The sequence below is a fragment of the Solea senegalensis genome, linkage group LG6 (assembly GCF_019176455.1).
Source record: "Solea senegalensis isolate Sse05_10M linkage group LG6, IFAPA_SoseM_1, whole genome shotgun sequence".
In the NCBI taxonomy this organism is placed as follows: domain Eukaryota; kingdom Metazoa; phylum Chordata; class Actinopteri; order Pleuronectiformes; family Soleidae; genus Solea; species Solea senegalensis.
Window position 1 is genome coordinate 5923807 of NC_058026.1, and position 16892 is coordinate 5940698.

General features: G+C 41.1%; 2 protein-coding genes across 6 annotated transcripts; both read left to right on the forward strand.

The window, feature by feature from the left end:
- Positions 1 to 43: 43 nt before the first annotated feature.
- slc25a23a (solute carrier family 25 member 23a) lies at positions 44 to 8391 on the forward strand. 5 transcript variants are annotated; one of them, XM_044028714.1, is made up of 12 exons: positions 44 to 108; positions 1887 to 2106; positions 3446 to 3569; positions 3649 to 3736; positions 4181 to 4292; positions 4706 to 4864; positions 4961 to 5113; positions 5427 to 5540; positions 6157 to 6324; positions 6413 to 6560; positions 7374 to 7556; positions 7976 to 8391. In XM_044028714.1, the coding sequence occupies exons 2-12, from the start codon at positions 1912 to 1914 to the stop codon at positions 7984 to 7986; spliced, it is 1455 nt and encodes a 484-aa protein (XP_043884649.1). In that variant the 5' UTR covers positions 44 to 108; positions 1887 to 1911; the 3' UTR covers positions 7987 to 8391. The 5 variants fall into 5 exon arrangements, with proteins under 5 accessions (XP_043884649.1, XP_043884645.1, XP_043884648.1 ...); XM_044028710.1 differs by having other exon boundaries at positions 7374 to 8391; XM_044028713.1 differs by having other exon boundaries at positions 49 to 108; positions 1859 to 2106; positions 7374 to 8391.
- Positions 8392 to 9529: 1138 nt separating this feature from the next.
- Positions 9530 to 16445, forward strand: LOC122771500 (KH-type splicing regulatory protein). The gene is made up of 18 exons (XM_044029108.1): positions 9530 to 9851; positions 10803 to 10905; positions 10990 to 11043; positions 11133 to 11169; positions 11274 to 11332; positions 11440 to 11511; positions 11610 to 11667; positions 11877 to 12024; positions 12336 to 12434; positions 12543 to 12659; positions 12777 to 12879; positions 13207 to 13331; positions 13429 to 13728; positions 13812 to 13960; positions 14075 to 14160; positions 14277 to 14498; positions 15814 to 16022; positions 16290 to 16445. The coding sequence occupies exons 1-18, from the start codon at positions 9762 to 9764 to the stop codon at positions 16296 to 16298; spliced, it is 2040 nt and encodes a 679-aa protein (XP_043885043.1). The 5' UTR covers positions 9530 to 9761; the 3' UTR covers positions 16299 to 16445.
- The last annotated feature ends 447 nt before the right edge of the window (positions 16446 to 16892 follow it).

Here is a 16892-nt window from a genome sequence, read left to right on the forward strand (position 1 = left end):
CGCGTGTCGCAGACCCGTTGGTCTCGGGTCCTTCTGTTTCCACCACACCATCATCATCATCTTCGTGACATGGGCGGCGGGTCAGTCCGGACATAAACACACAACACAGTGAGTCACAAACTGGTCTCTCTCGTCTGCACTGTGTTGTGAATCCCACACAATTTAAATACTCTGTAAAAATTTTAGTCTTTAAATCAGTAAACACCGAGTCGGGTCGCTGTGATCCCCGTGTTCCCCGCGTGTGTTTTCTTTAATAATCTGATCAGATTAAGAAAAGGAGGACGCAGACACAACTGCAGTTTATAATCCCAACTGGAACATGTCATGCCGTGTAATCCGGGATATGTTTCCAAGATAAGATTCCAATTTAAAGAACTTTGTGCAGCAATGGTATTCTTCTCGAGTTTAAAGGTTCAGTCTGTGAGAATTAGTGACATCTACTGGTGAGAATGCAGATTGTAAGAAAGGCAGGTCTTCACTCACTCCCTGCCCAAACATGTCAGGAGACTACGGTGGCCTTCACATATTATTGGAGAAGATGTTCGGCGTTTGTCTGCTGTAGAAACATGGCGGCACAAGATGGTGGCCTCTGTAAAGCAAGACCCTCTACTAAAGTACACATAAACACACACAGACTTCATATTAAAATGGATGTCACCTCTGGGTTTGGACAGTGTAGCCTACATCCACCTCTGGATGGATTAAAAAAGAACATAATTTGCCTATAAAGCCTGTGGTATATACTGCCACCCTCATGCTGTGCGTGCCAAAGTGCCCATCGCATCAGGGTGCGATACAAGTCTGGAAGCAGGGAATAGGACGCATTCCTGCCAAAGAAGAAGAGAACAATGCTACAGCTCCCTCGAACACTTCTGGTTCAGTCAGGCTGTCGGACAGGGGATTTGGGGTGTCAGCCTCGGATGACTGTCCTTGGCGACTACTTCTTCTGCTGTCTAAATGTTTTTTCTGCTTCGTGAGCGGGGCTTATACTCCACCTACTGGTGGGGCAGAAATTCAGAGAGCACACACAGTCAGTTTTGCAAATTATATTCCCCCTTTTAGTGGAAAACAGACGACAAAGCACAACACACGAGTGGACACCAGTGTGATTGACAGCTGGTATCGTCCAATAGGACGGCTGGTTGCAGGTGATGTCTGTAAGACGTCAGTCAGTTTGCAAATCAACACGACTTAGTGTGGCAACTGTGTCCATATACAGTCTATGCACGTAAAAGGCTTATTCTTAGGCTATGACAACAATTTTTTCTTATAAGCCTGTACAAAAGACTCCCTAATCTTAAAAATAAGCAAAACAATCTGACGGCACAGCGAGAAATAAATGAGTTTTATAGACCTTATAACAATGTGTGTAAAGTAAATTGAAATTGCAGTGTGTGTAAAGAATCAAAATCTTTTGTTGCTGTTTCTTTTTTAATAATGTAACCCTGATTCTTGATGAGTAGCGTTCTCGGGGCTGTGGGTGGGGCAACGCAGCTACAGTTCATACACTGACAGAATTAATACTGACACTCACACGAAATCTCTCCCACCTGACAACACGGGCAGGTAGGAACCAAAAACACAAGGGGTCTAAATAAAATCTAAAATCATATTAAAATAATCACCCATATTATTTATGTACACATATTGATATGTATCCGTTTACTAGTCAAGACATTAGATATTTAATCTGATCTATATCATATATTTCTATATGACAACATCCCCGACAGGGAACCACACGTCTAAATAAATGTACATCACTTCTGCTGATGGCCTGTAATGTTGGCCAACGTCTAAGTGACTGTTTGAAGCCTTGTTCAGGTATAATTACTGCTGTGTGTGTGACATGTTGCAGTGATTGAATCGATACTCCTTCATCACAGCAGCTGACTCTGAGTGGCAGCAGCTATGGGAGGCCAAAACACTTGGTTTCCCTGGGTTCACTGCCAGGAGAGTGATTCCCCTGGTCCAGACCACGAGAGGGAGAAGAAATATGCGGAGCTGTTCGATCAGCTGGACCTCAACAAAGATGGACGCATCGACATCCTTGAACTCCGGACTGGGCTGGCAGAGCGAGGGCTTTCCAGAGGCTCCATAGACAAGGTAGCAAACCTGTTGGTTCTCTGGAATACCATGCAGGCTGTGGGACTGTAGCTATAGCTTCTCTCAATATTCTCAGTGTACTTGAATGGCATCAAAGATCAACTGATCTCAGGAGAATCTGATCAATCAATCACCATCTGTTGTCTCCAAATAGTGTTTTGTCCTCGAGACAGTGACACTCGCATAGAGACGTGTATATTTGCAGTTATCTGTTGTTAATCCAGTGACGGTTGTGTGAATAATAGAATAATAATTCTATATAGATTTCCTGCTCTGTTACTGTACTAAATGAGGAGGAATCAATGGTGTTTATATGAAGGCCTGACCTTGATCCATGACATCTTGTTGTGTTTGTGCAACATTGAGAGCCAAGGAAACCTTTATTATGAATACAAATACACACTGTTTTTGTCTGTGCTCAGTCGAGTGTGTGTGTGTGTATACTTACATATACTAAGTAATAAATAGTAAGTATTTATTACTTCTCTAGGACCTTCTCTGGCATAAACACTGACCTTGTCAGGACCAGTAGTCCTCACTGAGACCAAAACCAGGCAAAACCTAATCTATGAAGAACTGGTTAAGTTTAGCGCCACAATGTGAATTTTGATTAGGGTTAGTTATAACTGGTTACAGTAAAGGTTAGGGTTAATGCTTTGTCTAGGCTGTCAATGCAGTGTCCTAAGTAGAATAGCTGCACAAACCCGTGTGTGTGTGTGTGTGTGTGTTTTGCATGTGTGTAAAAGCACAGCATGTTGTCTATTTTGGTACGAGGAGCAGGCCTTTGTAAGATGAGAGTGATAACCTTTCTCCTGGTCTTCCTTCATATAGATCATTGTCCAAACCACCAAACGTTCCCTCTGTAACATTTCTTACAGGTTGTGGATGTTAAGGAGCTTTGTTGGATTATATTTAACAGGATTCTGATCGTTTAGTTTGGTAACTGATTTATTTATCTATGTCAGAAATAACTTGCTGGTCAATAAGAAATGTTGAGATTAGTTTACAGGGTGGTGTGGTTACTATAATCACCCGTATTTGCTATGTTTGAAGAAGGAATCCCAATCAAGGATTAACGCAAACTCTTTTAGTAGGTCAACTCTCCAATGCACAAAATGCTGTAGCGTTATTTGACTGGCAGACGACAAGGTTGAGGTTTACACTGCTGATGGCATGAGGGTGCAGTTTTGCAGACGCGAGGGTCACCTTTGCTTTAAATAATGAATCATAAAGTGTTCTTACAATTATCCAACTTCATGATATGATGTCTCATGTTCCACCCAGCAGATCTCTGTACAGTGTGATGTACAGTACATCAAATTGTTGTCTCTGCTTTCAGATTGTCAAGACTGGGGACACCAACCACGATGGAGTACTGGACTTTGAAGAGTTCACACGTTATCTTCGCACCCATGAAAAACAGCTCAAACTCATGTTTAGAAGCCTCGACAGGAACAACGATGGTCCGTACACACGTGTCCACACTTTGCACCGTTATTTGAGTTGTCCATGTTCATATCCGTGCTGCGGTGTTATTTGCAGGTCGGATAGACGCGACGGAGATCCAGCACTCTCTGCGTACCATTGGAGTGGACGTCAACCTCAAGGATGCCACCAGGATTTTGCTAAGGTCTGTGAACAATGCGGTGATATTTGATATCGTATCACATCAGGGACCACAGACAGAATTTTTTTTCAGAACATGGAAACCACTCCCATAAATCCACACAACCTTTATAACTGAGGCTGAACACATTCACAACGAAGATCAGAAACAGACAAAGGATAAATGATTGGAGCTCATGGTGAGCATCCAAACAGCTCTGTCAGTCAAATATTTTGATGTTCTCTGAGATCCGTGTCTACCGGAGTATTGTATGTTTCTGTTAGGGCTGCACTTCCCACTTTTGTGTCTTGTGGTTAAGTTGAAGTGTTAGAAACCAGACAGTGTCTTCTTATACGTTTACACAAGAAAATGATGCTTCTGCCCAATGCAACTTGTTCTATTTTCTGCTATAATTTCCCAACTTAACATCATTTTCAACATCTATCTACATGTGTGTCTTTGACCTAGTATGGACAAGGATGGTTCCATGACCATTGACTGGAATGAGTGGCGTGACTACTTCCTGTTTAACCCCCTCACCAATATGGAGGATGTGGCACGCTACTGGAAACGATCAATGGTGAGGTTATGTACACGTGAAAACACATGCCTTGAACTGCGGAAGAGTATTAAAAAATATGTACGTTAAAGAAAAAAAATACATAAAACGGCATGAATTCTGAGAAAAAAGTCAGAATCCGATAAATGTCAGAGATTGAACTCAGAATTATGACGTTAATCTCAGAATTTTGACTTTTTTTGGGCCACATGTAAAAAAATTAAAGAAAAAATAAATAAAATGGCATGAATTCTGAGATTAAATTCTAACTTTTTAATCTCAGAATTCATGTTGTTTTATTTTTCTTACATGTTGCCCTAATACTCTTCCATATAAAACACTGTGTATACTTTTTTGTGCTCAACGCTGTCTCCTTCTCTCCTTTTTATTGTCCTCCTTCGTCAAACATATTCTATCCACTGTAACTTCAGTAGATGTTGGATATAGGTGAGCAGCTGACAGTCCCAGATGAATTTTCAGAGGAGGAGAAGAAGTCTGGGTATGTGTGGCGGCAGTTGATGGCAGGAGCCATGGCTGGGTCTGTATCTCGGACAGGAACTGCACCCTTGGAGCGTGTCAAGGTCTTCCGACAGGTCAGTCATGAAGATGGATGATCTTCTCTGAGTGAGATGTTTCCATTTTCATCAGCTCTTACAAACCACGGTAACCTTCTTGCTCTGCTCTTCCAGGTTCATGGTTCTTTTGTTGTTAAAGGGAACGTCCTGAGCAGTTTTCAGTTCATGGTGAAAGAGGGAGGACTGCGGTCACTGTGGAGAGGCAACGGAATGAATGTTCTTAAAATTGCCCCAGAGACTGCAATCAAGTTCACAGCATATGAGCAGGTGAAATAGATGAAAGCTAATGGAAGCTGTCATTTCAAAAACAAAAAACGAAGGAATAGTTTTTTGTCTTTGGCTTTTTGAAATTGAAAAAAGTTAGATGTAACGCGTTGATTTGATAGTAGGTGTTTTCTTTTACATATATACATAACCAGTTTAGGTGTTTTTACCTCATTTCCAATCTTAATGCTAAGCTAAGCTAACCAGCTGCTGGCTACAGGCCTGTATTCAACAGACGGACTTGTGTATTTTTCAGTTGTTCAAGATCATATTGCTCTTTCAAGTTCTGGTTCTTTTAATCTCTAACTCTGCATAGATCAAGAATATTATGCGTGGCCGTAATGAATCCAGAAATCTGCAGGTCCATGAGAGGTTTGTCGCCGGCTCTTTGGCCGGAGCTGTGGCTCAGACAGCCATCTACCCGATGGAGGTAAAATCAGGGTAATATTCACATAAAGACTTTCATAAAGGATTAGGAAATCTCAGTCCTCCTACCTCTTCTCTCTTTTCCACATCCCACCTGTGGTGCTCTTTCTCCACTGGCTTCCTATTAGTTTTAGATTGATTTTTAAACTGTAGCTAGCTCTTAAGAGTTTGGCACCATTACCTCTCTGAACCTCTCTACTTCTTCACACTCCGCCCTGAGCTCTGGGGTCAAATAACAGGCTGCTTTTAGATGTGCCAAAAATCCAGACTAAAAACTCGGGCCTTTTCTGTAGCTGCCCTTAAACTTTGGAACAAGTTACCCATGGAAATTAAATCTGCCCCCACCATTGAACATTTTAACTCACCTTTAAAGACCCACCTCTTCTCCTTGGCCTTCACTTAAAGATAAGAATAGTCAACCCAGATACTTCTATCTAGATTTTACCATTTTATTACGTTACTCTTTTACTGTTCTACTCTTGTTTTTACTGATTTTATTTGTTATGCCTTTTATGTTGCTGTGCCTTTAACTCTGTAAAACACTTTGGTCAACCATGGTTGTTTTTAAATGTGCTCTAGAAATAAAGTTGACTTTTCTATGTCTTCTTGTTCTCATACAGGTGCTTAAGACCCGTCTGATACTAAGAAAAACAGGCCAGTTCTCAGGAATCGCCGACTGTGCCAAACAGATCCTGCAGAGGGAAGGTGTCACCGCCTTTTACAAGGGTTATGTACCGAACATGCTCAGCATTGTCCCTTATGCTGGCATTGACCTGGCTGTTTATGAGGTCAGAGAGACATGGCAGCACGCAGTCCTCCCAGCATGTCCTGTATCTCCTCGTTGTTTATCATCTTCTTGCTCTCCATGTTCCACAGACTCTAAAGTTTTCCTGGCTGAACAGAAACAGAGGTTTCGCCGACCCAGGGGTCATGGTGCTGGTCGGCTGTGGTGCCGTCTCCAGCACCTGTGGACAGCTGGCAAGTTACCCTCTGGCACTGATCCGCACTCGAATGCAGGCACAGGGTAAGAGTGGGACTAAGCTAAATACCAGTGGGTGACAGATAAAAAGAAGCTTAATAAAGTGCAGACAGCTTTAAATACAGGTCTGATATCCAATCACAAACAGAGTTGTTATGAGGACACATGTTGCCACATTTCTGAGCATGAATGTCCTCAGGGTGGATTCAAAATCCCTTCCTCAACTGACATCCTCACTCTGACCCACTGCAGTTTCACAGTGAGCTTAAAGGCAGTACTTATATGTTAATTTAGTTGGAGCAACTGCCACAATATGAACACTTATTGCCACATGATTTCTATATACTAAGGCTTTTCATTTACCTATTTCTCTACCGTCACTCACTGACACCGACAACATAAACATATGTGCATTCAGGCACGTTATTAATGTAATTTTGTTGTCGTGGATGGACACGAGGTCAGTGTGTGTATTTGAATGCAGTGCGAGGGAAGCCAGAACCAGGTGTGAACAGTCTTACTTTAATCTGTCCACTTGTGATTGGATCACTCGGGGTGGATGGTATAGGTTAATAAATGAAGCCTCTGAGATAGAGGGAACAAATGTCCTTACACACTGACATTACTTACATACACATCATCTTCATACTCATCTAACCATTTAATGACACTCATATTTTTTTGAGAATCCCTATCTGGCTCAGGCTCCTCTGTAAGAACATTTTTTCTCCTTCCTCCTAACGTTCCTTTCAGTGCATCTCCCTCCTTTAGAGTAAAACCAGTAATCTGTATTTGTAGTTCCGTGGAGTGAGAGAGCAGACTGTTTTAATGAACAACACCCTTTTTCTGTCCCATTAGCTTTAGAGAAGGGAACCCCAAAACCCTCCATGTTGGCCTTGCTTCGCAACATTGTGACTCAGGAGGGCGTCGCTGGACTCTACAGAGGAATTTCTCCCAACCTGCTGAAAGTCATTCCTGCAGTCAGTGTGTCCTATGTTGTCTACGAATACACAAGGATAGTCCTGGGAGTGGACATTGAGGGTAGGAGGGCAGGGAAAGAGAAGGGGTAGGAAAAGGATACTGCCAATCGTTTGGCGTGGCTTTTCTCTACGTGCACGTACAGAAGTGTTGGGGCGGTGCATGAGGATTTGACCGCCTTGTGATTGCAGGTGTTGACGTTTCAGGTTGAGTATTGAATTGAATGGAGAATGAACCATGGAAGGAAAAGAGATCGACTACACGTGTTGTGACAGCAGAACAGTTGGAGGAGTTTCACCTGAACATGAAACTGCTGTGAAGAGTTTCGTGTGTGATTTACTGCACTGCAGTGCATACCAGGAGTTGTGTGGAAGCTAACCGAGTAGCCTTTTGCTACTGCATGAGCTTGACTGAGAATGAAAATGGGGTGTAACCAACTCAAGCAGCCATGTTGCATTACTATAGCATTATTTTTCTCCTAGGTGATTTGTAGAGAAGATAAAGGACCGGAAAGCGGATTGAAACCTTCTTCCCTGTTCTGCAAGTGGATCCTGCAGCAAGTCGCTGCAGACAGGTGAAGTTCAAGTCAGCACTTTTGACTGACATGTCTTAAACAAATGTTACACATATTTAAGAACAACAATGTGTGCATATATACATAGATACATGTATATATTTATAAAGTCACTGCAGATAACTGATTTTAATGCAAAAATATTCACGATTTACATATGTATTCTGATGCAGATACTTGCCATATAGTATTTTCAGCAAACTGTATGTGTAAAACATACCATTTCATCAACAAACAAACAAGAAATGATGTTAAATGTCAATGAACTATTTTGAGGTGTCAGTATTTGTTGTGGTGTATATGCAAATAAATGCATGCATGGCGCTGCTTTTGTCAAATGCTATTTTCTTTCCATTTTATGATAGTTGTCCTCCTGTTGTGTTTGGCCATGATGCTTTTTGTTGCAGGGCACTGTCACAGCGATGATGAGCACTTTATGAATTGTTCAGCGTTAGCTGTCTAGTGTACATCAAATGCATCTGTAATGAAATGCAAAATGAACTTCTTCATATGCAGTTAGACCTAATTTTAGATGATAACATATTGTATAAAAGAATCCATCCATCCATCTTCTACTGCTTTTTGCTGCTTCTTGCTGCAAAAGCCAAATAACCATTACACCAACCATGTAGCCTGTACAATAACAACAATAATAATAATAATATATATAGTTTTCTTAATCTGTCATTATTCATCCTTCTGGAAGTTGTGAAGTTTAGAACAGTTTCAAGGCAGTGAAGACTGGCTTTAACCGGCACAGTTCCAATGTATTGTAAACCAGGGAGTCCTGAGTCCGGAGTCCCAACTTTTGCCAGTACACAGCAGGGTAGTCAGTTTAACATGCAAAAATATGAAATAGATAAGTTTTTTACAGAAAACAGCCTATTTAACAGAAATTTGAACTGTTTGCAAGCACGGCAGAGATTTGTGGCCGTCCAATCATTTTATGCTTGGCGTTCCCAGGTCTAGATATAAACACTGGGGTGACCAAGCCTTCTCAGTTGTTACCCCCAGACTCTGGAATAAGCTCCCCCCTGAGATTGGCTTTATCACTGACCTGGGCCTTTTTAAATCCACACTTAAACCATATTTATTCAAAATGGCTTTTAATACCCAGCAGTGCGTGACAGTTTTTATTCTTTTTGTTCACTTTTTATTCTTGTGTTTTTAATTGGTATTTTAATGCTTTGATTTGTGTTCCATGAATTTGCTTTTACCATCCGTTTTTAATGCTGTGTTTCTGTCATGCTTTTATTTTGCACTTTGGTCCCCTGTGGGTTGTTGTAAAGGGCTATAGAAAAAGTACATCACATTACATAACATACTTTAAACATTTTAAAGACAATTTTGAGGAAAAAACACGTATTTGTTTGTTATAGTTTCCTTTTGCGCCTTTTGCACTCCATTCCAGTAGGTGGTGGTATTGCTCATGAAAACAGTTTTTTCCAACCACCATTTAATCCAGAAGAAGGTGACAAAGACGACGAAAGAACAAGAAGAGGAGGAGAAAGCCGAGGCGGCCGATTGGTCCTTTTTAAGCAGTTGAGATTTGCCGGCGTGGTTCTGACTTACTTACATTGGTGCCCCCCACTTCTTTCTACGTTCCTGTGTAGTCTTCCCGCTTCTGCGCAGCTCGACCCGACCAAAGCCACCCAGCCTGCCCCCTCTGTGTCTGTTTACCCCTCGTGAGCAGCATGTCTGATTTCGGCGGTTTGCCGACGAACGGAGTCGGTGCTGGGATGAAAAACGACGCTTTTGCCGATGCAGTACAACGAGCCAGACAGGTAAATAAAGAGCTCACCGAAAGAGGACGGTCGACGCGCCAGTTAGCTGCTAGGACACGGCTGCTAGCTTAATTCTACGTGACGTTAGCGCCGTTTAAGATTTAGCTAGCGGGCTAGTTAGCTTATAGCATTGCGGTCTATGTGTTTGTAACATTCGGTCGGATCGTGGATGAATTAATTGGGCCTCACCGAGTAGCGGTAGTGGTGTATGTCACAACTTTCTCAAAATAAAACGCCTAAGATTACTTTGATCTTTGAGGTATTGCAAGTGGGCTAGCTGCTCATGCTAAGGTAGCGAGGTTAGACGTACGGTTAACGGTAACCAGAGCACAAAGTTTCTTCCTCGATGCGTCAATTAACGAAAGTGTCAGGTCCCCTTGAGTTACCCAAGGTAAGGATAATTGATTACACTGTGATAAGTAACTCGCAAGGTAGTTTTATTAACAAACCTCTTGTCTCATACAAAGGGAGATAAATAGCCCTGACATTTAAATAAACACAGCTCCTTGTAGTAGTGGAGAATTCAAAAGGAGAGATTATGCAGTTTTGTTAAATTGAAACTAACACAGTAAATCCCACTCAACAATTCCCCTGAAGTGAGCGCGCTTCAGAACGTAAGAGATATTGATAATTGAATGGTCGACACCGAAGTACTTAAAACACCTGCGTAACACATAGGACTAGTATTAAGTCAAATCCTGTCTGCCTAACATTTTTTTTCACATTTTTGATATTCCTTCACTTCAGTTTTTTTTAGTCCTCATACACATATAATCCCAATTGTTTGAATTCCTTATGATTTAACTGCTTTTCGTGTGTTAGTGTTGTGAAGTTGCCATAATCCTATATCTTATCTATACGGAATCATAATATAAGTCACTGTGGTCATACCATGTCAGTTACTGTCCATGGTGATGTTAGGATTCTCATTCAGTGTGCACCTCTTTGTAGATTGCAGCTAAAATAGGTGGAGATGGTGTCCCCGCAGCAAGTAACAACGGAGGTGCTGAGGCTTATCCATTCAAGGCACAAAAACGTTCTTTGGAAGAAGCAGGTTAAAAATCAGCAGAAATGCACATTTTCAGTTTTTTTTCTCTTCTGCCCTAATTTTGAATCTTACTTTTGTGTTTGATTTCAGATGAACCTGACGCCAAGAAGGTAGCGCCTCAGAGTGACAGAGATTCTGCTTTGTGTACGTTTGATATCCACACTGACAATGCATGATCTGATTTCTAGCTCCGTTCACTTTCTGACTACTTACCAGTTTTGCATCTCTTACAGCTATTGGTCCTAAGCTGGCTGCTTTGTCCCAACAAAGGTATTGTGGTATTTTTATAACTTATTTACAGGAATGTTTTTGTAGTTTAATGATAAGAACAGAGACAATAATATTGCCGTATTTATGTTTTCACCTCTTTTTAGTGTCAGACCCTCTACAATGTCGGAAGATTACAAAGTCCCTGATGCCATGGTGGGTCTCGGTGAGTGCAAGTATTTATATTTTCAGAAACATACATTTTTTTTTGATTTGTAACACTTGTTCAAACTAAAATTTAATATTTTTGCTCTTGTCCTTATGCTCTTTAAGTCATTGGCCGAGGAGGTGAACAGATTAACAAAATACAACAGGATTCTGGCTGTAAAGTCCAAATTGCTCATGGTGAGTGCTGTGTAGTGCTGCCCAGTATTTGCTTAACCAACAAATTGTAGGATTTGCCACCTGCTCTTGATTGAACATGTTTTCATGTTGATTCACAGACACTGTAGGACTTCCAGAAAGAAGCATCTCTCTGACTGGATCACCAGATGCCATACAGTAAGTTGGTGCTTATATTTACTTACATTTCCAATTCCAAAGCCTACTGCTCAACTCTCAAACATACTAAACATGTGTTTTGTTTCTGTGGCATTTGTATTATAATTGTTTAGGGGCTCAATTAGCAGCTCTGGTCACATGTTGAAATAAGACAATTACACTTAAATTCATCTCAAACTACAACCCCTTTCAACTTAATTTGCCCCCAGGAGAGCCAAAGCATTGATAGAGGACATAGTGTCCAGGGGGCACGAAACGACCAATGGGCAGACGGGTTCCATGCAGGAGATGATCATCCCTGCGGGAAAGGCTGGCCTCATTATAGGCAAAGGAGGAGAGACCATTAGACAGCTACAGGTAAGAGAACTTACTATGCAAATGTGGTGGGCCACCAGCTTTGTTGTATTTATGTGTGTTAAATTATGTGATCATTGGCATGGAATGATGTGACTGAAGGATGACTCCAGTTTTAGGAGAGCCAGAGTTATGCTGTTGTAAGGCTAGGTCGTACAAATACTTTAATAAATTGTCATTTTGAAAGTGTATGCGTTTCCTTTATTTTCTGCATGTGTTCCAATAAAGTGATTGGAAAAATAGTTATACTGCATGGTCATTATAGCATTGCAACAAACAACAAATATAATGGGATTGCTCTCGAAATTTCCTAGGAACGAGCTGGAGTTAAAATGATCCTTATTCAAGATGGTTCCCAGCCACCAAATGTTGATAAACCCCTCCGCATCATTGGAGACCCCTACAAAGTGCAGGTAATTTATATTCATTGTAGTGAATGCTTTGGTGAAAAAGAAATGCAATGCTACTGTTTGTCCCATCTTAACATTTCATTGCGTCGTCATTGTTGTTGCCTTTTTTAGCAAGCAAAAGATATGGTCAACGAGATTCTACGAGAAAGGGATCATGCTGGCTTCGGAGAAAGGAGTGAATATGGATCAAGGATGGGAGGTGGTGGCGGCGGAGGAGGAGGCATTGATGTGAATAATGTCCATTTTAATGTTTGATAACCACAAGAGTGGCTGGGTTTCATATTTTTAACTAATAGATTCTGCAGTAGTTGAACAGTATTTACTTTCTCTTTTGAAAATCCACAGATTGCTGTACCCCGCCACTCAGTGGGAGTTGTGATTGGCCGTAGTGGAGAGATGATTAAGAAAATCCAGGCGGATACTGGAGTGAAGATACAGTTTAAACCAGGTAAAACCTCCAAATATTCTCAGGATTATTAAACTGCATGACATTTCAATACATATCATAATGGCATTCAACTTTGTGGCACACTTTTTGAAAGGTTTTTTTTTTCTTGACTTTGTCTTACTGTGGGTATACTTATTGTTCTTTCATGTCTACAGCTAATTAGACTTACAGCTGTTGGCTATAGGATTGAGGAACAGTTCTATATTAAGAATGTTCCCCCCCAAATTGAATTGTTTGTTTAGAAAGAAATTTGGCTTTCTGTTTGTTGCTTTTTCCTTGTTCTAAGCCCTCATCGGAGAACCTACCTGTCCCTGTCATTCCTTACAGATGATGGCACAGGTCCTGATAAAATAGCCCATATTATGGGTCCACCAGACCAATGTCAACATGCTGCTTCAGTCATTACTGAACTGCTACAGAGCATCCGTGACAGGGAGGAAGGTGGACAGGGGGTAAGTTTGCAGACTAGAATCAGACATGATTTCTTTCCAGTCTTCATCTTCATGACAGAGCAAAAACCATTCAAACTTTGTTTTTTTTTTTCCACAGGGCCCGCCAGGTGCTGGATCAGGGATGCCGCCTGGAGGACGAGGCCGGGGTCGAGGGCAGGGCAACTGGGGTGGTCCTCCGGGAGGAGGGATGACCTTCTCCATTCCTGCTCACAAATGTGGGCTGGTCATTGGCAGAGGAGGAGAGAATGTCAAGTCCATCAACCAACAAACTGGGGCATTTGTGGAAATATCCAATCAGCCACCACCCAACGGTGACCCTAACTTCAAATTGTTCACCATCCGAGGGTCCCCTCAACAGATTGACCATGCGAAGCAGCTCATAGAAGAAAAGATAGAGGTATATAAATGAAACTGTTGCACAAAGAATAACACATCTATGCAACTGTTATTAAATTGGCTTCATCTTGTGTTTTCTGCTAGGCTCCATTGTGTCCAGTGGGTGGTGGTGGTCCTGGTCCAGGAGGTCCTGGAGGTCCAGTAGGTCCAGGAGGTCCTGGGGGTCCAGGTGGTCCAATGGGTCCCTATAACCCCAACCCATATAATGCCGGGCCCCCTGGTGGTGCACCCCAGTAAGTATAAATAACAAACGGCTCCTAAGTCCTGGATGATTTAATTTTTCTAAAGCTAGGAGCTATATAAAGAAGCAGCTTTAAGTACTTAAACTGTCATCTCCTTTTCTGCAGTGGAGCTGCACCTAGTGGTCCCCAGTATTATCAGAATTGGGGAAATAACTACCAGCAGTGGCAAGCCCCGGGTCCCCATGACCCCAGTGAGTATCTTATTTTTTGCACGTAATTCTCCTTTTTATTGTTTGTTTGTTTATTTATTTATTTATTTATTTATTTATTTATTTCATAACATATTTGTTTCTCGTCACCTCTTTAGATAAGGCAGCAGCAGACCCCAATGCAGCATGGGCAGCATACTATGCACAATATTATGCGCAATATAATAATGGCCAGCAGCCAGGGGGTGCTATGCCAGCCCAGGCCCCAGGAGCTGGTCCAGCAGCAGCACCAGGAGACCAGAGCCAAGCAGCACAGGCCCAAGGAGGCCAGCCAGACTACACTAAGGCCTGGGAGGAGTACTATAAGAAGATGGGCATGAGTATGTGAAATTTAAATTAAAATTTTGGAACATCTGCTGTGTTATATCGATGCTCTTTCACATATTAAAGTGAGTAAAATGTTTTACATTTTAAAATCAGTGTAAAGTGAACAGGAAAATGTGATACTAACCACCTTGCTAAATTTATCTGATTAAACCAGTTGCTAAGCTAAAAGTTAGCTTTCAAATCATGTAACATTCTGCAAAGTTCTCTGGGGGGTGTGTACTGGGGGAGCTGTCGTACACACACATACCGATCTATAAGCTTTAGTGGAGACTAAAGTCTGTGAATGTTAATATAAATGCTCCAGTATCAAACCACTTTTTTTCAAACGTGTATTGAAGTGGCATTTCTACATTTTTGGTCACAGTTCGACAACATACTGTACACAAATGGAGCTGGTTTGGCTACTGTCCTACTCTATTACCTGCAGCCTCACAGCAGGAGTCTGCTCCTCTTTTTGTTTCTTCTACTTCATTTCGTCATCTTTAGAAATATTAAACATAGTGGCAGAGCTTTTCTGTGTGTTTTGCATCGAGGTAAGACATGGCACAAAGAGTACCTAACAGAGACAGTAGTGTAGGAGCAGGTGCAGTTACTCACAAGCAAATGGCTGAATGACTGGTAAAGTTAGCTGAGGGTTTTTATATCATTAGTGTTTGAGGAGGAGTTATAACTATGGCTCCAGTGCATCATTAAGTCATATTTACATACTGGTGAGAAACTGTTTTCAGGCTTTACTCCACTTATTTTCTCCACATAGAATTTTTCACGTGTTCTCAGTCACTATTTTCTAACTCATAATGTGTGAAGTAGAGCTGAAATGATTAATCGATTACTCAATTAATCAACAACTATTTTTATAATCGATTAATCGGTTCGAAGCTTTTTCATGATTAAAACAAGATTTTTGATAGTTTAAGCTTCTTAAATGTGAGTATTTTCTTCATTTATTTGCTCCGGATAACAAAGAAATCATTAAAAGTGAATCATTTTGGTTTGTGGACAAAACAAGACATTTGAGAACATCATCATTTCCAGGTTTGACGAACACCGATCAACATTTTTTAAGGTCTTATGATATTTTATGGACCAAACGATTCATCGATTTAATCGAGTAAATAATCGACAGATTAATCGATTATGAAAATAATCGTTAGTTGCAGCTCTAGTGTGAAGAGGAGAAACTCTGCATTTGCTCTGATTAATCTTTAAAAATTCCTTAGCTTGGAGACTTGTAAATGTTTTTTCAATGTTATATGAATTAAATGAGTAGAATTCATGAGTATTTTAAATGAGTGTTTTTTTTTTCAGCTCAACCAGCTGCGGGTGCAGCGGGTGCAGCAGCGGCTCCAGCAGCAGCAGCAGCAGCAGCAACAGGAGGAGGAGGTGGAGGAGCTGCAGGTGGAGGTCAGCAGGACTACAGTGCCGCCTGGGCTGAGTACTACAGACAGCAGGCAGCCTATTATGGACAGCCAGACCAGTCGCCTGGACAGGCACCTGGTCAGCAGCCAGGACAGCAGGTATACATGCATGACCAAAGCTGAAAATTGAATCTTTCAGGTTAAATCAATTACCAAGAATAAGACTATTGAATAGGTAAAAAAATGAAAAATGTTTTGCCCTTGTCATTGTATTTTTGAATGTGCAAGTAGCATCATAAAGAATAGAATGTGTGGAATCGCACATCACACCATAAGCATTAATATTTGATCCTGGTTGAAGAAATGTTAACTTCTTCACAAGGTAAAAGTGTAGTAAACGATATTGTCTGTGATGTGTCTTTTCAGGCCCAGTAAACGAGTGGTTTGCTGTTTTGGACCGCTGCATCGATTCTCTGGACTTGTGTTTTTTGTCAAGAAAATTTCTTTTTTGGAGTCAAAAAGACATGACCATGATCCACCCACATATTTTCTATTTCAAACCTCCTTGTTTGTTTTTTAAAATCAAATTTGAAGAAAGGAAAAAGGGAACACATTTTGCCCATGCACTGATCATAGCACTACATGGGATTATTCGGTTTGCCCCTTCACCTCGCCCACACCCTGTAATAACATAATGAAATCAAATCACAACTTTTTTAATATGAAACGATAAGCTTTCTGCCTGTAAGTTAGCACAACAGCATCTCAACACAGACTCGCATTTTACTGGTTTTCCCCTTCTATTTTCTGAGGGTAAAAACTTAAGCAGTATTTTGAATATATTGTAAGAAAAACTGTAAATTTCTGATCCTTTTTTTTTTAATTCTTGATACTTTTTTTTCACATTCCCAGTGTTTAAGTTGCAGTGTACTTCTTCCTGCCACCACAGTCTCTTATTTTAATTATATTCATTGTAACTATTTTCCTCACGGGGTTGTGTGTCTGTATACAGTGTATGCTACTGAACAG

What these genes read in the sequence shown, in the direction of transcription:
- LOC122771500 (XM_044029108.1), top strand. Translation starts at nt 9,762, where the DNA reads ATGTCTGATTTCGGCGGTTTGCCGACGAACGGAGTCGGTGCTGGGATG. An exon ending in CAGTACAACGAGCCAGACAG is followed by an intron (nt 9,852 to 10,802) that starts GTAAATAAAGAG and finishes ACCTCTTTGTAG; the next exon opens with ATTGCAGCTAAAATAGGTGG. An exon ending in CCCGGGTCCCCATGACCCCA is followed by an intron (nt 14,161 to 14,276) that starts GTGAGTATCTTA and finishes TCACCTCTTTAG; the next exon opens with ATAAGGCAGCAGCAGACCCC.
- slc25a23a (XM_044028710.1), top strand. Translation starts at nt 1,912, where the DNA reads ATGGGAGGCCAAAACACTTGGTTTCCCTGGGTTCACTGCCAGGAGAGT. An exon ending in GTGTCAAGGTCTTCCGACAG is followed by an intron (nt 4,865 to 4,960) that starts GTCAGTCATGAA and finishes CTGCTCTTCCAG; the next exon opens with GTTCATGGTTCTTTTGTTGT. An exon ending in TTGACCTGGCTGTTTATGAG is followed by an intron (nt 6,325 to 6,412) that starts GTCAGAGAGACA and finishes CATGTTCCACAG; the next exon opens with ACTCTAAAGTTTTCCTGGCT.